We start from the raw sequence: 26,524 nt of genomic DNA, 5'->3' as shown, positions 1-26,524 counted from the left end.
GCGATGTTCAATGCATATCATCATTTACATTAAACCATTTACTTCAAGACAATGTGTTATATATTGCTTTATGAATTATGTTATCTGACATATAAGATTATGTTATGAATTGGCAGTTAGAATATTAGAACAGTGGGACTTTTTATAGCTTATGGTCATGATCCAAGAAGTAATTCCTGCCTTTTCTTAATAGACTTCACTGGTCAAAAGGGAAGCAGTCACGAGAGTGCAACATTTTTACCACAGATCCAGAACTTAAGCAGAATCCTAGTTAACAAAAAAATCTTTGCTGGTTTGCTTAAATCTGCAGCCTGTTCATATCTGGAGGAAGGACATCGTTTTTTTCATTTACAGCTCTATTGTTCTAAGTCCTCTTTCAATAAATTTGTAATTCCCAGTCCCTCTGAAGAGGCTGTAAGTGAACACAGAAAGTGTGATGACTTACCCATGTCTGAGTGAGGAAGACTTGTTTCCTGAAGGGGTAACAATGATGTTGAGTAGCACTGGGGGAACTGTTTAAGGGAAGATGGAGTTGTCGTAGGTAGAATTTGGTGAGGAGCTTCTAACAGCAGCAGAGCAGTCACTGTTCCTCTCCTATTTTCCTTGTTCCTGTTATCTGGAGGTTTGGAGTCACATTTAAGAAAGGGTAAACTTGGTTCAGGAACACATCACAGCACTTTCTTTCTCAGGAACCCTGTGAAATGTGAATGTGAGAAGTTAATATCTTTTTAAAAGTTGAGGAGTTTGACATGTACTCTGAAATAGAGAACATTTCCACCAACCAGCCCTGTTCCTCTTACATAAAAGCCTTTAATAGCTATGTCACTGCATATCAAGGTTTCTGTTGTTGGTTCTATACCTGTATATTTTCAGATGAGGGGAAAGCTTAATAAGTAGTACACTTGGCATAGAGAAAAACCAGCCTATTGCTTTCCATTGATAGACTGACTGCTTGGGAATAGTTTTTATTTTTGAGTTTGAATATGATACATGATAAAAAGCAACTGGCACATAAAAATAAGAAGCCATCTGAATAAGTTAGCTTTTATCATGTGTTTCTACCCGTCTTTCTGGCAGTCAGTCCCTCAAAACTTTTGAACTCATCACTCAGTTTCCACCAATTTTCTCACAGGGATAAAGTTGTCTGAAGGAGTATCGTAAATTCATATAAGTCTCATGAAAATAAAACAGGCGAAAAAGGTCCTTTTAATGGTCTTGCTAAGGGAATGACTGACTTTAGCCCCTCTAAGACATCATCTTATCCATCCAGGAGATGAACCTTTGGACAATACGAGATAGGAAATGAGACTTCATTTATTTTACTCCTCATGGAATGGCCTATTTCATGCTATCTGTTGTCTGTCAGACAAATGCAAAGACTACATGCAATTTTTTTTGTGAGGGAAGGCTGCACAGTGTCTAAAATGTAAGTTATCCCAATCGGGGACCACGAGTGTCATATTTTGTACAACACAAGATCTGTGATGGGGATTTTAGTACTATGAAAGGATAAATAATGCTCTTTTTATATGCTTTATAATTTCTTGTATCTGCACAAAGTAGAGCATAAGTTTCAGTATTACATATGCTACCACAAAATTTCATAACCTGGTATGTACTGATAATATATGCATGATTTGGGAATCCTCGGTGGGGCTAACAATTTTCAGTGTTTTCACCCAACAATTTTACCCTAAAGAAAGAACCATTCATGGCACTAGAGACAAAGCACAATATACAAAAGTAGCATCCATGCTGCTTAACTTCAACTAATGCAAGTTCATTTACTGACATTTCATTTATCAAGGTCTCACCTGGAGCAGCAGATACCTCAAAACTCAACATTGGTTTCAGTCATGTGACACACTACCCAACATGAGTATGGCTAGGGACAGTACTGTATATAACTCATTCTCAAAATATCCCAGGAGTGAATAATTTATTTTACCAAAACAGCTGTGTTACTCATGAGAAAAAAGGTTAAATACTAATAGTGCTAAAGGTTAACCTGCCCATACATCTTTACTGTTTTGTCATAATGGTCAACTAGGAATGTCCTATTATTTCTTACTCAATTTATATGCTTTCTGACTGCATTAAGTCTCTATAGATAGTAGCAATTCTTAACAGTTCTTCATCTCTACGTAACATTACTGAAGTTTCTTTTGTGTATCAATAGAGGTTTGTTTATTATTCATTCCACAATTGATAGTTCAGCAGTGCATCTCTTCACTCCTGCTGACTGCAATATGTTGGCATGCCCAGTGTACTGATCAGTGATGCCATCTAAACTCTAGCTTAAAAAGTATACACGTATCCTGAATTTGCCAGACATCTAAAGAGACAATGTGAAAAAGTCCTGCAGGGTAGAAAATTATTGCCCTATACAAATATAAGACATGCTCAAAGCCTGAACTCATTAATTCTTACTAAATGTCTTCTCTATTGAGCAAGGCCTTCAAGTTTTTAATAACACACATAAGTTAATAACTGTAGTTGCAATTCAAATGCACTTGATTGGAACCATAATAGACCTTTCTTTTTATATTTGTTTTGCTTCCCTGGGGCTTATTGTCTTTAAAGTACAAAAAGACAGTCAAACATGTAATTAGTTATGATGATTATAGTAGTCAGGAGGGTATCCTCCTTTGCTCCATTTTCTGGAAGTTGGTGTCTTTTTTTCTGTACCAATAAATGTAATGTGCTCTAGAGATACAGGTAACCCTCATGACTTTTTTATTCTTATTTTTCTTTTTTGTTCTCCTTCTTGGGTTAAAATAGCTTTACTTTTTGAAAGTATACCATTGTGCAACTGATTATTATCAGTGTATGGAGGTACATGTAAACTTGAGAAGCTGGAAATAAAACTCGGCAGTATAGTCACGTTAATTAGGCGAGGAGACCCTTCCCTTTCTATAGCACCGGTAGAAAACATTTAACATGCTCATCATACAGCGGAGACTCACAAAATGAGTGAAAATAACATGAGAAAACTCCACTGTGAAGTTTTTGAGAACTGTAGCTCTCAAAGTTAAAACTGTTCAGTCCTTAAACTGGGATAATATTTTTATGTTAGTATTCAAAATCAGAGTTGTCTTTTAAGGCTGCAGGCTTAAGACGATTGTTCATATTTCATCAAGCTGTAAGTAGGCCTCACTTCCATTATGTTCCAGTCCTTTTTTGTGAACCTGGCACCTGAATATAATAAATAAATAAATGAATAGAAGGGATAGGGAATTAGTAGTAATCTCATCCATCAGCTGAACTGTTCCCGATGTTCTCTTGGCATCTTGACAGAGAAAAAGGCACCAAAAAAAAAAAAAAAAAGGAAAACAAAGAAGGAAGGAAATAGAAAGGTTATTAAGAAGTAAATAACAAAATGCCAAATAGCTTTTTCCCAAGAAACCATCTGCTCCAATCACCACAAAATTGTGCAAGCATTGTGTTTTATTTCTTAATGCCTAAGGGGAGTGTTTTGCCAATATTTTCAAGCCAACTTAAAGCCAAATGGGCAATCAACAGATTGATAGCCGCAGCCTCTGGAGCAATGACCTGGCTAGCGGGATATATGTCGGATCAATGAGGAACTCTGGGAGGTGCAAGTAGAGGTTTTGAGTGATTACGGTAATAGTGAAACTGCCCAGAGGTGTGACAAATAAACCATGAATATTGAAATACATCAAGGCATAACTATACCTTTACTGAGAGAGACTGCCTCAATGAGTGTCTGCACATCATCGGCAGAACTATAAAGTTGCTGATTTTGCAGACATTTCTTCCTCAGCTTGATAAGTTAATATATATTGTTTAACATGATAATGTAGCAAGCTGTTGTTTTGTGGTTTGAAAGCCAGCTGCATTTGATTGATGCCAGGAATGGAAGTATTTATAAAATGACACTGAATTAGAAGTAGTCAGTTTATGGGTCTGGGGAAATGAATCTTTTATGAAGAATAAAACTTTATGATGAAGGAGTAATACTGAGGAAGTGTGCATCTTGAATTAAACTCTTTTGGACTGGATGTATGCTGTAGAGCCTTTTAAAATAAAAAAAATTGTGTCACTTTATTTTTAGGAAAGAGATCTCTATAAACTTCATCTTTTGTGGTGGTCCAATCCCAAACCTGCGGTCATGTGTGTTCTCTCTGTGAACACCTCAACTAGGATAGGAAATTTCTTCCCTGGAAATATAGCTGTAGGACTTCTCCAAAAGGTCCTTGGAATATATTTTAGCTGCTGGTTTAAAGCTGTTGTGATTTTTGAGGCATCAACCACAAATGCTAGCCCATTCTAGCTTTTTGTGTATGTGGCGGGTTTTGTTTGTTTTGTTTTAATGGAATAGAATATAGAGTAGGTACCACTGTGCTTCGAAATGAATGCACAGCATTGAACTACGGTTAGTTTTTAAGCCTGCTTGTGAGCACAAGAGCGTAAAGGGTATCTTTCTGAGGACAAGCCATTCTCAGCATGGCTGCAGAAGCCTGGCACCAACTTTCAAACCAGTGCAAGGGCTTCTTTTCAGCTGCAGTATTCAGCAGCTCCTCTGGTTGTTGTAGTGATGCAAGCATAAAGGTGATGCTTAAAGAGGTGTAGTTTTCTGTGTTGATGTTCATGAACAGGAAACAGGTACAACCGTATATAGCCTGTACTAATGCATAATGATATCTAAAGACAACCCCAAATTTTATGTGCATTTTTACATCTGTTACACGAACTTGTCAGAATAGAATAACTTTTACTTAAACGTAAATGCCACTGATGGTATCCAGAAACCAGTATCTCAAAACTTTTGACAGAAGCAACATAGGGAAAAAATGGATCTAATAGTCTACAGTTTTTCTCCTGGAGCTAGCATCTCTATGCAAAATGAATGTAAAACTCTGCTCTTCTGAGTTGCTGGAATTTCTTATCTTTATGCACCAGAGGAATGATTGCACAGAACAAGATAATGTCCAGTGAGTTGAAAGGTTAAAAAACTGCAGCTGGCAAATCAGAATCAGATTCAGCCGTTGTATTAAGCCACTTTTATGCCAGAGTAACTAGAGATTTGGGGATTTACATCAGATCTTAAAATCTACAAGTGCCTTCCACATTCTTATCATGAGAAATATGAGAGTAGAACTGTCTAGGACAACTGTATAAATAGGATTTCTACCTGAGTATATGTTTTAATCAGTTTCTAAATCTCTGCTGAGCATTGATTCCTCTAATAGATGAATAATGGTAACAACAGTATATTCATTAAAACATAGTATAATGTACTTGAGTATAGAATCTTATTAAATTACATTTTTCAGGCAAGAGTTGTGTACCAAAACCCATTGGATTTCACTTGTACTTGGGCACTCTGTATGATCCCTTGAAGATTTGCCTTAATTCTTACTTATTTCACTGAAGTCTTGTGACTTAGGAGACCTTAATGAAACACATTATCTAACATGATTATAAATAATATTCTTGAAATACGATAAACATCTAAAAAATAGCACAATGTGTTGTACTTGTGAAAAGAGGGTGAATCTTCATTCTTCAAAACAGAAAGCTGCTCTTTTTTTCTTTTTTTTCTCCTGACGAAGTCCCAAACAAAGTAGGTAAAAATATCAGGGCTAGGATCATCATGTAGTATTGGAAAACATGGCATGGTATCCAGTGGTAAGCTTCTTTTTGAGCTGTCTGACCTTTAATCACTGGTGAATAAAACCAACATGCTGTCAGATCTCTGTTATTTTTCTCACGGGGGTCACTCTGCCTGAAGTATCAGTGAAGCAAAACCTTTGAGAGCTTATATTCAAGGTCACCACAACAAGAGGCAATACTTTGTACTCTGGGAAGTACAGCAAAAGAAAAAAAGAAACATATCTAAACAAGCCAGTTCTGTTTGTTTAACAGTGAACCAGGCAGTTGTTATGTCAAGCTATAAATGAAGCTGGGTTTGTTTTTACTTTTACCGCAATATTTCATTTTTATTTATGTTTTAAGTGAGCTGCGCTTCAAGACCTTCACAAAGAATATAAACTCTCTGTTTATCATTGTACATCAATGATAGGTATTTCTGTTCTTCAGGCACTTCCAATGTAATGTCTTAGGCCTTGTCTGTACCAGGTTTCAATCACTTGTAGTTATTTTGCCATGAAAGGCTGTGTGGATACTGAGAACAGATCATTCGGTCTTACAGACCTGTTAAGAAATGAAAATGTTGTATTTGAAATATTTTTTATCATCATATTTGAAAATAATACTTGCCCACTGAAAGCCTATGGGGGGGGAAAGAAAGGGTTAGCCACGATATAAGAATTAATCTCTAACAAAGAATTATAACTAACTTTGACATTGTGATTCACACATTAGATAATACGGTTTCAGTGCTAAGCTACGTAATGTAAAGCATATAATTGGTAATTGATGGAATCTGATAAATTGTCTTAGTTGGGATTTTTTAGGCAAAAGAATAGATACCTTCCTAGATTTCTTATTTGTATAAAGTTTGCTAATATCCTTTGCTTTAATTTGTTACTTAACTTTGACCCACCATTGAAACTAGTTTGTTGATTTGATCATGACTTGTTATTTGGTAGGATTTTATTCTTTCTTCAGGCCAATATTACCAGAAATACTTTAGTTTTCTGTGGTATTATTTCTAGTAGATTTTTTTAAAAATAATGCTTACATTTATACCCATAAATGAACTGACTAAGGAACTGTAATGGTCTAGTGCTGAATATCTCACAGTTCAGCCCAGGTGCCGAATTACTTCCTTTCTTGGGTTCTCAATGTACTGTACAAAGCAAATAAAAATGCTATGACAGAATTCTGTAGGCTATGTCAGCCTCTGGTGTGCCCATCTAAGGGAGAGGAAAAGAGTGGATCCTGTGCTGCAGGAGTATGTGTTCCACTAGCTAAGTAGAGAATTGGCAGCATCTCGGTCCTCCCTGTATTAAGTGTGAGGTAGAAGAGGAGTGAGTTTTTTCCTCTGTACATCCTTTAGGAATCTGTGCAGTCAAGAGTGTTTACCTTATTGCGCTCTCTAGCAGAACTGTATGCTGTAGGATTTTCATGTTAAAAAAACCTTCGTCACTCAAAGGATAGCCTGGCAATGGAGTGTGGGTTTGTTTGTTTTTTTTTTTTTACTTGAGGCTGATGTAATAAGCCCATAAATTTGTACAAATTGACATTAGAATAATGTAGGCTTTAATCATTACAAAATTTCTTATTGACAGAAATTATAATGTCTAACCAACTCTGAAACTGTGCAAGACTTTAAAGTGAAAATAGAGATCTTTCTTTTATTTCAGAATTGTCATGTTCATGATAATATCCTGAAGACTTTCTACCTGTAGAATTTAAAGTGAAAAAGATACCTCCGTAGTTCATTTAGTGAAATGTAATTAATATGGATGGGAACAAAGCATTCAAATACGGGAAACTTATGCTAGAGTCGTATGTCTGCTGCACACCAGATACACTAGTCTTTTGTTTTTGGCTCAGTAGCAAGTAAAAATAATGCAAATACAAGTACAAACCAAGTAGCAGGTGAAACTACTTAGTGGTCTTGATGAGATAATTATGTATTGTACCCACCTGGTTCTCACATGTGAAGGCAGCATAATTTTACACATTCTTGCTAACTGCATTCTGTTGTCTGTCCACCTTTCCCTTAGGAACGACTGTGATGCGTATGACAGCGTTTGATGCTGATGACTCTAGCACAGACAATGCTCTCCTGCGGTATAACATCCTCAAACAGACGCCTACCAAACCGTCTCCAAATATGTTCTATATTGACCCAGAAAAGGGAGATATTGTTACAGTGGTGTCACCTGTACTGTTGGATCGTGAGGTAAGTGAACATTTTCCTATCGCCAGCCTGACATTTTAGTGTTTGTGCCTATAATCTTCTGTGATGTAAAAAGAAGTTCAGAGTATTGCAGGGGTGGGGATTCAGATTTTCAACTTTGAGGAGTCTTCTAAGATTTTTGTTTATTTCTTATTTGGGCATAAGAAGTTATATACTCTGATCAATATTTATAAATCTAGTAATACATAATTTCTGGGCAAGACATTTAGTGTTAGATGGTGAGAGAATTGTGCATATACCTTGCTATGAGGTTGTTACAGTCTGGTGCTTTAAATAATTTTCTAGAATTTTCTTTTTATTGAGTGGCCTTACTGGACTAATTAACTTGGTACCCCATAGGCAAAAAATGAAAATACAAAAAAGGAATAGTAAAGGGGCAGGTAGACTGCATGTGGTTTTAAGGTGAATTACCATAATGCCAAAATCTATGTTTATTATAGATCATTAACATTATGGGAGTGTAAACTGATAGCAAAGTAACCTTAGGTATGATCATTTTGTGTTCAGAAGATAATAAAGTAGAACCAATCTGTTAAGACAAAGGTTTAGTTATCAGAATATGAGAGATCTGGGCACCAATACAATGATAACCCTAAACAGTTACTTTATAAATCACCATTTTCTTTGATTACGTAGACCTGTGTGCTCTTAGGTTCCTGCAGATGACCAAGTAATTTTTCTGCAGGCTATTTCAGGTATGTGTTGATATACTGAACTTGTCTTCTAAGTTGGTTAGATTCAGGACTGGCCAGTGTTCTCAATATTCAGCACATTATTTCTCATTTTAACCAGAAGAAAATTATGCCCATACCACTTCCCGGTTTAGGTGAGTAGTCCTTCTGCAGGCTTTTCCAACAGTAGACATTGACTGGGTAAACCAGACACATATTCCAGTTAAACTAAGGTCTGGGCCTGTAGTTCTGTCTTTTCCGTTTCAAGAGATTCCAATTTTTTCATACTTGTGTGGCTGGCCACAGAATCACGCCCAAGTTAAAATTCTTATAATCACTACATTTTTGCCTCAAGTTTCCCTTCTAAATTCATTGTTTCAGTTCAAAAGCTTTATACTGTTTTCTGAAGTCAGTTTAGGTGTTTTTATTCCTAATAGATAACCATTCCCCAGATAAAACCGATTTACTCAAAATTAGAAAATCAATGGAAGGGAATGAACATGCCTGCTTTTTCCTAGTATCTTCCAAAGGTCACTGGTGATTCATGAAATAATGATGCTATCTCCGTACAAGAAGTCTGGTCTCAATCGAATGGGTATTATGGCTGGGTAGTATATCCTGAAAGCAAGATCTGAATTCCTCATGATTTTTAATAATAGTCGATTCAATTTGAAGGTGACATGGCAAGCTGCAGTCTTGTTGAAACTGCAAAGTAATTTTTGGTGTTGCTGCAAATGCTGTATGTTTTATGAGCCAAATGTAGGGCTGTGTAAAATTTTAACGCTAATAACAAGCATTATCTGCAGATAAAGTCAAGTCTAATATTATCTTGTCAGGTGAAAGGCTTGGGAAAAAGTATGTTTTCCATTTCTTCACAAGGTGCTCTGTCTTGTGCTCTCTGTCATCTTGGTGGGTTCAGCCTCTTGTCCTCCTCCCTGCTTATGTGTATCTTGTTTAGAAACTGGTACTCATGCCTCCTTTTTTCAGATCTGTGGAGTTAGCCATTCATGGTCAAAGATGTATAACTTCTATTTTTAACCGTAATAGCAGCTTTTGGGGACAAGCAACCTAATCATCCTCTTCTGAGCAACTCTGGGTCCCAACATAATCTTGATACTATATAAATAACTCTTGTGTATTTCTATGTTGCTCATGAAATTGAATTATTGTAAAAGAATTGTCTGCCTTGGGTGGAGAGGGACAGGAGTAACGCGTGGAGAAGGAAATGTCTGTGTAGCTACTGCTTAGGGAATAAGGTACCTGCATATCACCAGGCTTGAAGAAATGACTTTCAGGATGCTGGAAAGGTGGTGGGCAGGAGGGAGTACTGTTTGCCACTCCTCTGTAGGATATCAGCTGATGTTAGTGCCTTATTGTTATTATATTATCTCTAGTGAACCTTTGTAGATCTTAAATGTTTTGGCCATTTATCACAATCTTCTATGAAGTGCATTGTAGAAACATGGGACAAAGAAACAATCTTTCCCCTGAAAGCCTTGCTAGTAGCTGTGTCACATCAGAGGACAAAAAAATGTAGATAGAGGCATTGAATGGTGGTTGGACAAAGACGGCATGAAAGAGTATTTGAGAACAGGAGAGAGGAATGCTTTTACCTCCTCAGTTCTTAGCCTTCATTGTTGGCATCTCAGTGGAGAACGTATTATAGTAGACGTGCATAGAGAACAGCAAGTTTTTTCGTAATGTTTTCCATTGCTTGGAGAAAAGAATGATTGTGGAACAACTCAGCGGATCCATTTTGATGACTGGCATTTGAGTCAGTAGTATTTGCAGGTAACTGGGTGTAGCTCACGAAAGTACACGCAGTGTATATATATGGGGGGGCGGGGAGGAAGGTGCATTTCTGCTGGGGGATTCCACAGCTCCAGAAAGTGCACAACTTGGTCCTGGTGAATCTGATTATTCCTGACTGCCAATTCAAACTAGCGGTTTCTCCTAGATTTTACTTTAATTTGGGTCAATTGCCTGTGATTTTTCTGTCTTTTGCTAGCTCTATTTATTTTCTGTTTGAATCTTAAAAGGGAGTACCAGTCAAAAGTGGATTATTCTTAGTTGTTCCTTGTAGGTGTACTATTTAAAACTGTATTAGCCCTAGACACCAATTAAAAAGCTAAATTAAAGTAAAAATTCTCTAGGATGGATATGGAGAAGGGAGAAAACTATTTCTCATTAATCATATGTATATACACCGGAGGTTGATATGAACTCTTTTAAAGCATATTAAAACACTGATTAAAATTACTCATATTTTCCATCTCTTTTAGTAAGTTTTACCACTGCTTGGATCTTGATGCTTTTGGGAAACTTTCCATTTCATTTAAGACAAATTAATAAAATATGAATAGTTTGGGTTATTGTTTTGGTTTTGGTCTTTTTTTTTTTTTTTTTTTTTAATTTTGGGTATCACTTCATGTTTGTGCATCAGAGGGAACAGGAGACTGGGGGTGTTGCCCAGTGGGAGATACTGAGACATGGTGATACAAAGCATCTGGCAGGTTTTGCACATACTGTACAGTCTGTATTATTTTTCCATGTTTCAGCATTTTCTGAAAAGTTGCTATGGCATAGGCTCAGAAATTCTTGTTTCCGTGCAAAGAGTCAAAGTACAGGCATTTGCCCTAAAGTAAAATAAAGTTTGGCCATCTAGAGAGCTCAGGTTTTATATCCAATTGAATATAAGTGGGAGAATCTTAGCATGCATAAGTAAACATCTAGGTTAATTTTAAGGAGATGAAAAACAAGTAAAACTTTTTTTTCCTCTGGTAATACTTTAGAATTAAAAGTAAATTCTAAGTAGATGCTTTCAAAATAAAACAAAATTTAAAAGAAAGGAAAAAGGAAAGAATTAACTTCTCTGATGAACCTCAATTGTGCGTCTGCTTGTTCTTTTAGCTACACAGGATCAGCATAAAATGAAGACAATTTTGTTAAATTCCTACAAGCCTTCAAAATTTCTGTGACTGGCATTTATTAGGTGTCTTGCTAAATTGAGAGTATGGAGATGGGAATGCTCCCTGCTGGGTTAAGTGACATCTCCTTCAAAGGCTATTCCAAAGCTCTTCTGTGCATAAGGCAGCAGAAGGAATGTGCAATGTCAAGGCATGGCTCTCTCTTTAGAGTTGTTTTCTTTCTTGCGCTGTCTAGAAACAGAAAAGTCATCTTGGGTCTTTCCTTTGAGTTGCCTGTCCACTTTGAGATCCCCAACATAGCTATTGTACTTTTTTAGATTTGGTAATAATTGAATGTGTGTTTGATAAACAGGGTTGCGTGATAGTGTGTGCTTTGGAGCTACTTCCACAGTATAGTATTGCCTACAAAAGCATTAAGCAAAAAAGCCATTCTCTCCAGTATGCAGAAGAAGCATATGTAGGAATCCCCCAAATTATATCCAGCAAGCTGCTGAGTGCTTTTGATTTCTATTGACATCTGCTGACAGAAGTTGAGTGCTTCATGCCTCCAAGGAAATACTTAGCACTATGCAGGATTTGTATTTATATACCAGTGTATTTTTATTTATAAATTTTCCAGATTCAAAATTGTTTCCAAAAGTGTGTGATCCTCAGGGTTTAAAGCAAAACTCAGATAGTTTCTCAAAGAACATCCATTTTCATTTTCAGAAGGCAGGTAAGGACGTATTTTTGAAGATTAATGTGGGTTTTTTTCTTGTGGGAGTTAGACATCCTTGAATGTGTCAGCAATAAAGATTGAAGAGTGTTAGGGGGCAAATTATACCTCCAGCTATCCATTGGAGAATACATTTTAATTCATAAATTCAGAGGAGAAGGATGCCCTCCATCAAAGTGTATGGTCTAAATGACCTGAAATAGAGCACAACAGGAAAAGAGAAGGAAAAAAAAAAAAAAGTGGGGGGAAAAAAAAGAGGGGGGGGGGAGAGAAGAAGAAAAAAAGAGGAAAGAAACCTTGAGGAAATGTCCTGAATTCTGTGTTTCGGGGATGGAAAGTCCACTTCAAAGTGACACTTCCCTGCAGTGAAAGAAAAATAATGTTCCTCATGTGCATAGGAGGAGAAAATGCTTGTACTCTTGTAGAATCAACTCTTAAATTTCCTTTATGGATCAGTAATCAGTTTTTCTGCTTACCCACAATGCTGTTTTGCCAGTGTTACAGACTCCTCTGCTCTGCAGGAAAGCAGCTCTATGATTTGTATAAATTTTATGTGACTAAAGTACTATAAGAAAGCTGCCACCACAGTTGCTTAAGTGAAATATTTACTTTACTTCTCACAGTTTGAGGAGTAATATGCTTTTGCTTTTGATAGGAACTGCTGTGCTTAATTTGAATTAAAGTTAACAAGCAGTTTGAGGTATCTGCTACATACTGGACTATATGCTGTCACATATGTTTCTAAACACCTCAAGAAAAGCAATTCAAGTATTCTGTGATTCTGAGAAACCCTGGGCTAGATTCAGTTAAATAAAATGCGTGTTCTCCACTGAGACTGACGCTCCGTGTGCCTGCGCAAGCCATGCCACCATTTCAGTAAGCAAGTGCTATATTCTGTAACCATTTGAACCAATCTTGGTGCATCAATCTACCATTGTTTGAATCATATATACCTGTCCCTCTCTTTATGACTTGGAAACATGGAGCTGAAAGCCTCATGCCATAAATGATGAGAAATCTGGAGTTACATTAGCCCATCCTGCTCATGTTTATGTGGACCGTTTGTAATAACGTAATAGCTGCTGAGCCTCCCGCTTAACCGGATAGCTCTAAGCTATAAACAACTGCAACAAAAAGCAGCGTATAACAACTAGCAAATGCCCATTCCTGTCCATACGGTGATGAATGTCTGTACAGTGGCTAGCAATTTTTCAAGTCAACAGCAGCCCACCGATACGTGTTCACCAATACACTGTTCGCAAAAAGGAATGAATGCTTGCATAAATGTTCTTTACAGTATGCAACCGGTTCTGCTGTGATAAGTAAATCACAGTGTTCTTGTTGATAGGGCTTAAGTTCTCTGAAGGGGTAGCAGGAGGAAATAGAAAAAGCTTGTCCATTTCTGCATATAGACACTACCTTCTTTATCCCTATTTTCCATTTTGGAGATATGTGTCTTAAGCAGTCAATATACTTATTACTTGATCTAAATGCAAATGCTGAACCAACAGTGTGCTCTCATTTTTAATGAAAAGATATTAATCTTTTCAGCAAATGCATTCCACATTTGATCTTCATATTAACCTCTAAAATATTCATATTTACAGTGATTGTGGGAAAACGTATACCTTGGAGCATATCAGCTCTGAGTTGAAATAATTGTATCATTTTGTCTTGTCTTTGACAAAATTCCCACTTACACACCTTGAACTTGTTTTGCAATATAATAAGTTCCATAGCTGGACCACAATTTCTACAGTTTGGGGTTTTTTAGTGACAGATACAGCAATAGCTCCTATTTCTTTTCTGCTTAAAATACAAGATAAACAAGGCATTCATCCTTTTCCCTTGATTAATGCGTTCCTTATACTATGGTTTCTGATGTCTGTAAATGTGAGGAGCAGTGGGTCTTCAGCCAGTGAAAAAAAGTGGTGGGTCTTTGGTCTCTTCTCAGAGATTATTCCATAGTCCGTTGTATCTCAAATAGTAGAAAAGTAGAAAATGAGGAGAAGAAATCTCCCAGTTATAATGCTAGCTTATGAACAAATGGACAGAGAGATGGAAAGTGCTTGTTAGTGAGATGTAAACTCATATTTGAAGTTGTTTATGATGAACTTCCCAGCATTTGGACTTAAATGGCTGCAGTGAGAAAGAATCTTACTTTACTAGATGTACCGTTTGATTCCTATTATGTTTTTGATGAGAAAGCTCATTAACCCATTCTTAAATCTTGAAAGAGGCTCTGCAAGAGAGGTAAATGAAAGTAAAAATTATATGTCAAAATATAAGTAGTATCATACAGGTTAGGAATAGTAAAGATTCCCATTGCCAGAACATTAGAAAAATTATTCATTTAAAGAAAAAAAAAAAAAAAGGTCTGATCTACATAAAGCTGTAGTGGCAGAATTTCTGCAAATCTTTCATTACGTTGTTATTATCAGTTTCTACTTTCATTTAATTCAACACATAATTTGATAGATTTTGTTTAAAAAAAAAAATTATCTGACAATAATAGGGACCAGATTTTCTTTTCTATAAAAATCTGTGAAGGGTGAACATATCGTATCAGGAACCTCACAGGCAACCATTTCAGCACAATGTTGCTGACTCTTTCTGGAGAGTGAATATAATATCAAGATCACAAGGCAGATAAATCACTGAATGGCTTTTCTTCAAAACACTAAGCACAACATGTAACAATCCTACCTCTGGAAAAAATAAAACCATTGGGTGCACAAACACATTTGCTTTCTTTGTAAATGACAGGCTCACTGAATAAGCTACGGCTTATACTCTGTGTCTCACATTTACCTTTCCCATTCTGCACTGAGCATGACAAGCTGCAAAACCCCAGGGGCTGCTGGAGCTCCCTTCAAATTCTCGCAGCAGCTCCTCTGTGTGGATGGTTGAGCCCACAGCGGGTTTTCCTTCCCAGTCCTAAACTCTGGTTTGTCGACAACAACTTTGTAGGTAGAAACCCCTAGCCACTGCAGACTCCAGATTATCATCCTGCCAGCTCTGCTGGTGACATCTATGTGTGCGTGCTCCTTTACAATTTCATCCAATATAAACCGGGATAATTGCTATACATACTTCTTAAGCTTTTTAAACTGTAGATTGCAGGTGGGATAAATAATGACCACTTAACAGGCAGAGGTTCTGCAAGGACCTATTTCCCCCCTCTGTGTGGCTGAACCACATGAAATCCCAAGCCATTTCTCAAAGGAATCTTTTTTACTTGCTTTCTCTGTGTTTCCTTCTGATACTGAGAGAAGAAATAGAGCATTGCCAGCTCTTCATGAGGATCTTGGATTTATTTCTTAGATAGGTCACTGGCTCTTCGTTCCTCTAGTATGTTATCCACCATAATATGAAAACCACGTGATTCTCAACTATTGATGACTCTAAGCATCGTTTTAAAATATATACTCTTATAATAGCTTACTTTCTGGAAAAGCTCTGTATTTTCCACAAGAAGATGTGAATATGATTTTTCGAACTTGCAGTTCTCTGTAGCTGCCCTGAGAAATATTTATATTGTCTCTCCCTTAGGAGTTTTTGTATCACTAGCTCCTGTGGCAGGTATTTTGCTGATCCTCTAGACATGTCACTCATCTAAACATCACGAGTTTCTCTGACACTGATGTATTGCAGAGAGATTTAAAAAAATGTCATCTTCAAGACACTTACTAAGAGTGACACAAAGCATGGTATCAGCTGCCCATAATACTTTGAATAGAGGCTGATAAGTCAAATGTTATCTTTTTTTTGGCTAGAGTTTAATTTTGTAAAAAAATTGAAAGGAATATTAGGTCTATGGATGTTTGATGTTAAAATCCCACTGTGAGAAATGACTGTCTGAGAGGGGAAAAGAAGTGGTGTACTCATAACAAAAAACCTTCAAGTGGCAGATTTTGCAGGGAGAGCTGGTTAATTACTAAATGCTGGCACATTCTGCTAGTATGAAGGGCCCAATGGTCACTAAAGTTCAGCTACAATGGAAGATAGTAAAACTTTGAAATTCCAGGTTGGAGACATACCACGCATTTTGTAGATGCCTGAGGCAATGGTTTCAGTTCAGGAGAAGGAGGATTGGAAGGGCCAAAAGGTGAGAAAAATCTGAAAAATTCTCACTGCCCATGTTTTTCAATCCTTTCTTAGGGCCAAGGAATATGACTATAAGTGGTTGAAGTAAGTCTCTATTGATTAATCCCAATACATCCTCTTTTTCTTGCAAATATCCCAAGTTTCCAAACAGGTTTTGCTGTCTGGATAAGATTAACTCCTTGTTATAGAAGTAGTAAGGATGTATCGCAGTTAATCCTTGAAAAAACTTTTTGAGTTTTCAATTGCAAAATTTTGATTTTTGCATCAAGTATCAGTACTTTCAGAATGCTCAGTGCTTAAGAGAGCAAAAAGGAAAACATCTGGAAGTAGCCAGTTTACAACCAGCGTGACTCATGTAGAGTTAGTGCTGAAAAGTAAATGGAATTACTTCAAAGTCACTACAGGAACAATTGCTTAGCTACAGCAGAGTTGTAGCTCAGAGTACTTGGGGCTCTACAAGAGTTCCCCCAGATATACTTCAGGATAGAAAGTTTTGTGTGCTTTAATATGAAAATCAATCACTATTCTTTCTGTTCTCAAAATACAATAAAGCTCTGGAAACTGAGTGGTCAACAACTCTACCTTTAGTCAAGAGCAGTATCAAATATATACTTATGTACTTGTGAGTGTAATGAACACATAGCCTTAATATTGTTGGAAAATCACCAAACATATATTCATCTGTATGCTCTGTTAACACCTTGGCAAGGGAGAGAATTACCCAGTGCCAGAAATTAGGATTACACACTAGTCATTTTCTCAAGAGAAAACAAAGAAAATGAAACCCTTGGATTAATGTTTAATACCAAAAAGGAAAAAAGAATCTAGCTATAAAACTGTGGGTCCAGATTGCTTAACCCTTCTTTCTTTAACATAAAAAGGTATTGTCAAATACATATATGGTTATTTTTAGTATTCCGCGAGCATAATTCAGATTTCCCAGAGCTGTTATTGTGGGATAATTCCTCTGGCATCAATGGGATATTACTTTTGATTCCCCAAATGCCAATCAGATAACAGGTTCATCTCTCTCATTTATTTTCACTTTCTTTTATCTTTCTTGTTTTCTAATGACTTTCTATTTTTAGAGTGTGTGTAGCAAAAATTATTTAAAATATGCTGTTTTGTAGGAGATTTTATCTTAATACCATCAAAGAGAAAATTCTTTCTCTCGAAATTCTGCCTAATTGTACCTATCCTTTGTGCTGGAGTATCTAATTACAATAACATGAATTAAAATGTGTGTCGGGGGGGGTGGGTTCAGCTTTTACTCTCAGTGTCATTGTATTCTTTTGGCTTCTGTAAAGCATTAGGTAGCATTTCTGTATTTAATTGTGTTAACACCCATAGTCCTCAGTCTGTACCACTGAGTTATATAAAACTCTATTCAAGGTTTAAAAAAAAAAAAACAAACCCCTCTTAGGCTACATGAATAACTAGTTTTTAGTTTTCTGTTTATATACTCAGTAAATCAATTAAAAGGCAATCTGAGAAGGCAGAATGTGAATAATGTTGGTATATTTGGTTGAATTATAGCTTTTAGTTCTTGGAACAGATAAACACAGGTAAATACACAGAAATATCCTGAAGAAATATCCCTTTGAAGAGACCTGGAGATGCATAAATTGTTGAATTAAGTGTGTATAAATATAAAAAGTCATCTTAATCACATTCTCTTCTGCTTCTCTTTTGGCCTAGAGAATCCACTAGTGTTTCGCTTGTAATACATTCCTGTAACTTTTGGCCTATTTGTTTTCAATTTTTATATATTGGGCAAAGTGCAAAAATTGAAATTGTAATTAAAATGTAGCTGGAACATCCCAGAGAGACTAGTGACAGCCTTTGAATCTTTTTTTAGTTGTAAATGTTGGATATTACATCCTTATTATGTATATATAAGCATTTCAGAAGCTCAAAATCTAAAGCATAAATGAAGTCATTCAATCCTGTGGTTGATTACTGCAGAATTAAAGTTCAATTTACCACAGAAAGGCTAGCCTTTTCTTTATATATGTTATATACTTTTTTGATATGGCTATGAAAGTTCCCTAAATGATTGATTTTTCCTTTCTGGAAGATCACTGAATTCTCTGTCAGTGATCAGAATGCTGCCTTTTATGCAAATAATTCAGTTTTTGCTGATGACTTTTTACAGTTTGCTTTTGACATCTTTAATTTGATCTGTTTTGTGTCATGGATTTTTTTAAATTTTTTTTTAAGGCAAACTCAATTTCCTTGAGAGGAAATCCATAAAGCATCATTCTCCCTGCAGAATGAGTATAAGTTGACTCCTTCAAGACCATATATAAATCACTCTTAAGGGAAGATATTGCTCACTCAGAAAAGTGATTTGTAAACACTTTGAGTTTCTGCCATATTATACTACTATCTTTAAATAGATACCTCCATCTAAAATATGAATTCTGCCTTGTAGGTTGATGGTACCATGGAGCAGTATTTATGAATGTTGACTTTTCTTTTTTGACATGCAGCATATGATTACTTCAGCCCATGTTGCCTGACGCTACTCATTTAATGGTTTTTAGAATACTCGACCACAACCTGCCCTAGATGAGATGTTATTTTCAATGTAAGAATTGAATATCCTTGCCACCTTAATTTTTCTTTGTAGTATTTATACTAGGATGTTGCCTTGCATAAAGTTTGAAAGTACACTTAGGCAGGCCGCGCAATGTATTCGCTACAGATGAAATGCATGGTAGTGCTGGTAGGGGAGGAGAGTTACACTCTTTGAAATGGGGGATAATTTCAGTGACGTTCATGAAAATATTTCAGCTTTAAGAGACTACAACAGAAAAGAGGCCCTAGAATCTGGCCTTTGCTTCTGGAGTGAAGAGGAGGGGAAGTAAATTTTATTGCAAATGTATTTCAATTTAGTAAACATCTGTCATGTATATTTAAAACTGCCGTTTCAGGATTGTAATTATATCATCTGAAAATAAGTCCTCCTCAAAAGAGAATTGAAGTGACAGGCTGAAGAAAATGAAACATGACGTTGCTCGTTCTCCTTTCGTCCTAGAGCTAAAATTTAAATTAATTTTCTTCTTCTTGTCAGAAAGTATTTTAATTGGAAATTATTTTTGATTGCAGTTTTCAGAGAGGAATGGGATTCTTCTAGTGTGTGTGTATAGAAGCTGTTCAGTGTCTCCATAATATTTTACTAAATTAATGATTTGCAGATATTTTGAATAGTTGACAGCTGTACTAGTAATTCTAAAGAAGGTTAAAAAATTAAAAAACCTGAGATAAAAATAAAGATTTTAACCTTTTTTTTTTTTTTTTTTTTGTTCCTCGGCATCTTTGCATACAGTAATGTTGTGTTTGTTGCTATAGTTACCTGCTTGTTGGGAGAAATGAATATTTGATATTAGCGGTTACTAGACTGTAAAAATTAGACATGCTGCTTCGGTTCAATTTAGGTTTATCACAATTTTTTTTTTACAGCTGAATTTCCTTTAAAAATGTTGAAGGAAAGTTATGGAGCTATATTCTTATGGGAGGTTACAAGTCTCCGTAGCCCTGGAAGTTCATTCACACTCATTCCACAGTCCTTTGATGAACTAAAAGTTCCTAATTAAATTTTCTTCCAATATGCTTTCATTTTCAGCTTTCAGACTGCTTACAATAGGAGATTTTCCTATTTATATCTTAATCTAAATAGCACAGAGGACAATGGTAGTCATGCCACGGCCATCACAGATGGTGGCTTTCTGGGCTGAAATAGAGTGACCTAGCCTACAAGGGATCAAATATAAGTGTTTGGCTTATTATCTCATTTCTGAATTATCTCTGGTTTGGCATAATGCTTTTTTGACACCTGATTCAGCCGTCACCAGACAGTGAAGCACCAGAACGTACAGGAATGCAACTCTAAATAGCTATCAAGGTAACAATTCAGTGGAAGTCGCACATTAGAGAGGAAAAAGGTCTGCATAGCAGTAACAAGAATATGTGGGTTTATTAGAAAAATTACAAGATTGAAGCAGTTGCTACTTTGACATTTACCTTAGCATTGGTACTTTACTGCATGCATGAAAATCTTTGGCAGAAAGATTGACTTAAGGAAGAATGTTGCTGCGATGTTCTCATGAAATGTTCTCTCACCCGTGAGAAGTGACAGAAATCCTGTTGGTTGCATTATTTTTCTTTACCCTAATTGCTCTTGTCTTAGAAAATTCTGAATCGTCTCTGTGTACTTTCATTAATGTATCCTTGATAAAATACAAAACTTACGGAAGAGACAAATGGAAGGGAGATCACAGTTTCCCTAGAGGATTTCTGCCTTTAAAATGAACCATGAGTGATAGATGGTTAAGTGCTGAAATGAGAGGGTTTTTCAGGGGAATTTGTCAAAAGTGTACCTCTAATATGTGGAAGTCCAGAGCTTTCCACTAATGTGATTAAATGTTTGAGAATACAAGAGAAAGACAGTAAAATCTGTGCTGATGGTAATAAAGGTCTGATTTAGGCTTTCTTGAGGTAACTGGAAAGTTGTCTCCATTGATTTTTACGGCAGAATTTGCAGCAGGTCCAAGGCAGCTGTGCAGCTGAACAGGGGAATTAGAGATAGCAGGGCTTTTTGCTGGACTCTTGACTTCTCACCATAGACTAATTGTAACATTAAGGCATCATGTTCCTGCCTTAAAGGAAAAATAAACACCAGGTTCTGTACACGGTCGTCACTCCACTTTTAAAGGTAGCACTTTCAGATAACAATAGGCAAAAACGTTGCTTTTAGCAATGTGGTTAAAGAGATGCTTGTAAGAGGTTCAGAGAAGCGAGCAGTGTAGTTCAGTTAGAAAATTCCAGCACTTCAAAATAGATTATTTTTTCAAGCCTGTTTTTTCTGTGAGAACTGGGAAAGTCTAAGTTCAATGAGAAAGTTTTGCAAACTGTTTTGAGTTCATTTGGGTTTGGCTGTGCTGGCAGCAAGAGCTAGTGGTGAGGCAGGGCGTGCTGATCAGTCGGGTCCCGATTACAAAAGGGTAACGTGACTTCTCCCCAGGCACTTGTGTGATGGCAGCCTTATGCTTCAAGAGGAATGCTTTCCTGCTCCCATCTTTCATGCTAGGTCTCTCCATCCATGTGTCTAGTTTACTGACCTAGCAAGAGGCTGACCCAGCAAGAGAAACTTGCTGAGCTGCTGAGTTGAATCGACTCAGAGACATGCCTGGTGCCAACCCAGACTGTCACTGGGATGGAACCATGTGGCCGAGCAGAGGGACAGGAAGAGTAAAGCCTTTCTTTTTCAGCTGTGTGAGCCATTCCTTAGCTCAGCTGCTTTTGGTAATCCCCACCTCTAGCTCCACAACTTGCTGTCACTTATGTACATAATTTTTAGTGATATAAATTGGTCCTTCTTTCAAGCGTGTGTAATGCCTGGAAGCTTATTTAGAAACCGAATATTTAACAAATATTGGACCAAAATTTTCATTGCCCCCCTTCCCCAAAACAACCAACCAACCAACCTGAAGAAAGCTTCAAGAGTTACACTCCATTTCATCCAGCAGCAGAACTGCAGATAAGGCTGGCAAAACACTTTTACCTCACTGGGTAGCAGTTGTAATGTATCTCAGATTGCACTGCCTCTCTGAATTCGCTGTACATGGCTCTGGCTCTGTAAAGTGCATTATTTCCTCCGAAGTAGAGAATGACATAGCTGAGGGCACTTTCCACCTTCTACAAAATGCCCTCAGCACTATGTCATCACCGCCAATATGGCCCTTCTTCCCCAGAGAATAAGAAAAGGAATTTGTTTCTTATATAGTAGAAAATTCCACTAGCAATAGCCTCACGCCTGCAGTAGATTTTCCATCTTGCCTAATTTGTGAAGGGGTGGGTGAGTTTTTCCTAAGAACTGTCTTCAGGTAACAGGGATTCTTTAAAATTCAGTTCTTCGGGTACACTGGAAATAGGGAGGACTCAAGGTTTATTGGCTGACAGGGATCCTTGAACTAGTAATTGTGATCTGCTTAAGTACGTGTAGATTTAGATGTAAATCTATATAAGTACATATATGTATATATACATTTTTCTTTTTTTTGCATTGAATGTTCTTTGAAAGACGTTTTATAACTGGCTTGCCTTTAATTGGAAAATGGGGCACGAAATTTCATATGATTGTGTTGTGGCTGTCATATCTTAGTATGAAAGGCCAATCACATCACATGCAAAGGTGTAGATACAATTAAACCAAGCTTTTACTAAAGCAGCCACAAAAACGGTGGCTCACAACTTGATTTGAGGAAGCAAGTAATCTTTAAAAAACAAAATCAAGATTTAAGGCTATGTAAATGAGCGGAATTTCTTTTCAGCTGTAAAGCAGGTCTTGTCTCCTTCCAGGTGGAAGGAGCAGAATAACGAATACCCAGGTTCAAAAAGTTTTAATAGAAATTCCTGTCTTGTTAGGCACTTTCCACTAGCATCAGTGTATCAGCTTGTTATTTTTTCCCTCTAGTTCATATATCATATTTAGTTTATCAGCCTTCATATGAAGCAAAGAGGATTTGATTACATGATCTGACATGTCAATGTTATTTTGGGGAGGCAAAGGGGTTTGATGATTTGATCTTAGCGACTTGGTAGGTTACTCCTACTTGAAGAGATGGGATTTAAATTAAACTGAGGATATTCATTTCCGATAGATAAAGCAAGATACGTTGTGGGTTTTTTTTTTCATCCCTGAAATGATGGAAAGAAGTATGTAATTTTTGTTTCATTAAGATGGAAGACAGAAAACTGACACAGATTTTGGAATATAAATTAAGAATTTAGATGACATTTTGAGGAAACGGATAAGCAGAAGATGCCTTGTGCTTTAGTTGGAGCAAAGCCTGTCTTTTCCAGTCCTATCCAGGGAAGATAAATTATATAGTATAATTCAGACTATTACTGATAAATGTAATGGATCAAACAGAATATTCTAAGTTTCAACAAATACTAGTGAGAAAGGTAACTTTTGAAAACTTTCCTATTTTCTGTACAGCCCATCTCAGAAAATAATAGACAGTATCTTTAAAACAAATCATACAATGCACTGTGGAAAACATACTAGAATATTTTATATCATTTTAAACATATTCTTCACTCAGTTATAAATATTGGGGAAAACTGAAAAAGTGTGTTGTAACATTTTGCATATAAATATATTTCCTATTCATATATGGGCATAACGGTAACCACTCAAAGATATGATGGCTGATTTAAGACTTGGAGGCAAAAAGGAATCTGTTGCATATAGAAGGTAAAGGTTAAGAAATGAATAGTTGCTCTTGTAAGAATTCTAGGAGAAAATAATGAGTGGAGGAAAAACAAGTAGCAAATACAAGCTGTTCAAGAATTTGTGAAGGGATTCACAGTACCTCATTTAGGCTCTTGAGCAGGATGTACTCCTGTATACTCAGTGAGGAAAGGGCAGTTTGGATCTTAGGCATGTTGCATAGTCCATTACAAATGCTTGTTTCTCTCCACTGATAGACGGCAAGCCAGACTATGCTTAAAAACATTAGGTGGTATGAGCCCTCTCCTCACAGACATGGGGAGCAAGTGACTACTTTCACCAACTACTGCAAAAAACCAGCATGGGAAAAGTTGGGGAAGAAAAGACCCCAGGACAAATTCTGGTTTTCCATGGTCATTTCCTCTCTCTGGAATACAGCTGTGTGGCTTTTGTACTATTGTGCAAACATCTAGAGAGGTACAATTATGTGCATTCCAAATCTCAGTCACATGAATTCAGTTGAAAATAGTTCTAGGAGTTTCTTCTCCTTTTGGCTTTTAACTCAGTGTAGATCAAACCCTGAAGAGCGCGAAGATTTTATTTCTGTGGTACACGGATTATATTATCTAATAGCAATCTCTGTCGTAGCAAAAAAGAATAACAACATCCTTGCCAGATAAAAGACAATGCTTCATCTCCAAAGAGCCTCAACCAGTCGCATAATTCATGGCTTTGGGTTTTGTCTACTTGTAAAAGATTCATGAACACTTCTCTTGCTACTGTCTGCATCTGTCTGGTTCTTAAGTAACATGAATTAAGAGCAGCATGTCTAGTTGCTGTTCCTATTCCATTTTTTTTGCTGTTGAGTACTCTTTTCAAGTTGCTAGGCAGGGACCTAGCTAATGCAGAGCCATCCATTTCTGCTTTTCCAAAATTCTACAGTAAGTTGCATGCTGATGTTGGTAGATACTGGCCAAGAAAAGCACAACTAAGATTTATCTCTTTGTTCAGTCCTTTCCCGCAGTAGGAAAAACCTCAAACAGCCTGTCTAACGTCTACCTTTTCCTGGGTAATCCATCTCTGGAAACACTTTCATATGTATTATTGTCTCCTTGGGAGGACCAGATTCCTGCGCTGGTGGCACCCTGATTTATTCCTTTGCTAATCCTTGTGTGTTTGGCAACAGAATATTGTTGTAGCCAGTACATTAGAAATTTATGTCTTGAAATAATAACAGGATGGATGATGACAGAATAAAAAAGATTGGCTTCAAATTATTTATCTTAAAGCTATTTTCTCATCTGCTTCTATTTATTTTCCTTTTTATTCTAAAGTTCTAGTCTGATAAATAATATCTTTTCAGTGGCTCTCACCTTCTGATGAATTTCTCTCTTTCAATGAACAACATATATTTAAGAAAATAACGTATTTTTAAAAGTTTTCAACATCAGTGAGGGTAAAGAAAAAATATAAAGGATCCAAGAGGAGTTAGAAATGTATTACTGCAACAATAAAACATAGGTCAACTTGCCACGCTGGAATACATCAGAGCAAAACTATGGGGAAAACAGTCAGAGAAAAGAAACAGGGATAGGGAAATTTGTAGAAGACAATGAAGCACAAAAAATAATCTGTTGAGTTGGAATTTTGGCTACTTCACTTGCATGTATTGTATTTTTGAGTAATGGAATGAAACTGGATAAAGAAAAGTATCCAGGAACATTTTCTATCAAAGATTAAACTATGAAATTACCTTCTAAATGTATGTTCACAAGTTTACTTTGAAGTAGCACAGGAAAAGAACAACAACAAAAAGCCATTCATGAACAATGTACCAGTCAGAAAATATCATTTTCAGGGTTCAAAAATCTTTCATTTCCCACATTTAGAAGTGTTTCTTAAAGATGTATTTTGAAGTAAATGGACAATTTTTACAGCATGGAATTAAAAAGACTTCGTTTTGAATCTTCATGCATAACTTTGTGTTTAAGGTTTCAAAAACATAGAACAAGTAATCAAAAAGGAATATATATTTTAAAAGACCTATTAACATAAGTCATTTAAGGAATGTATGACATAAATGTATCAGTAGATAGCAGCATTACTCAGATGTATGGGGAATATCAGTGGATGTAATGGAAAAGTAAACAGGTGAAAAGCATCTGCGCTATTTCTGAAGAACCCTGATGACTTTTGTGAAGAACAGTTCATTTCTGAATATCCAGATGTTCATACAATAAGGTGCTATTTAAAGTTAGCACAAACTTCCCTCTCTCTCTCTAGATAGCATCAGACTTTTGAAGTCTTCTAAAAGATATAAATTGAGTGCTTCACAAAAAAATGCAAATCAACCTATATAAGCATGGCAGAAGAATAGAAACAAGAAAGGGTTTTAAATGTTATTTTATCCACATTGTTTTAGATTTTGTGAGTCATCCAAGCTTCTTCACTGTAGAAAATTGCTTCAGAAATTGCTCCAGGCAGTTAGCTCAAAAATCATGTTTCTAGATTTGTTCATAGACTTACTACACTTTTTCACATCCGCTCACTCTAAATGGACACTAGCAAATACTTTGGTTTTAGTCCCAGACTTTGAACTTAATCAAGGTGCAAGCTTTTCTGAAATCTAGGCATGATTTTTTTCAATATAAATATTTGTAAGCCTTGTATTAAGGAATTCTTTCCATACCTCCTCTTATTATCAGCAAACCAGCTCCCAGTATAGTGAAAAAAGTTATGGTGATATTAATGGAAAGTAAAAACCTGGTAAGGCTAGTGCCTGGAATAGGTATTTGCCCGAGTTATATAAACAAAACCAGCAGATAAATAATACTTCAAGCTTCTAAAAATGTATGGGTCGTAATGAGTGATTCAGTGGAAACAGAAACCTTTTGGCAAGTGCTTTGCTGCATGCTGACCCTTTTCACTGATGGAGAGAATATTGTGTTTCTTTATCCTCAAAGAGGTTCTAGTTCCAAGGCACCCTGCAAAGATTTGCATTGACATTCG

General features: G+C 36.5%; 1 protein-coding gene across 3 annotated transcripts in view; it reads left to right on the top strand.

The window, feature by feature from the left end:
* CDH13 (cadherin 13) overlaps nucleotides 1-26,524 on the top strand; it is a 540,036-nt gene that overhangs the window by 352,165 nt on the left and 161,347 nt on the right. For all 3 annotated transcript variants that reach the window (XM_069793368.1, XM_069793367.1, XM_069793366.1), the window contains exon 7: nucleotides 7,659-7,837. In XM_069793368.1, the coding sequence (XP_069649469.1) occupies nucleotides 7,659-7,837 (179 nt within the window). The remainder of the gene's footprint in view (nucleotides 1-7,658; nucleotides 7,838-26,524) is intronic.

The sequence above is a fragment of the Haliaeetus albicilla genome, chromosome 10 (assembly GCF_947461875.1).
Source record: "Haliaeetus albicilla chromosome 10, bHalAlb1.1, whole genome shotgun sequence".
NCBI classification, from domain to species: Eukaryota; Metazoa; Chordata; class Aves; order Accipitriformes; family Accipitridae; genus Haliaeetus; species Haliaeetus albicilla.
This window is presented reverse-complemented; position numbering and strand designations above follow the sequence as displayed.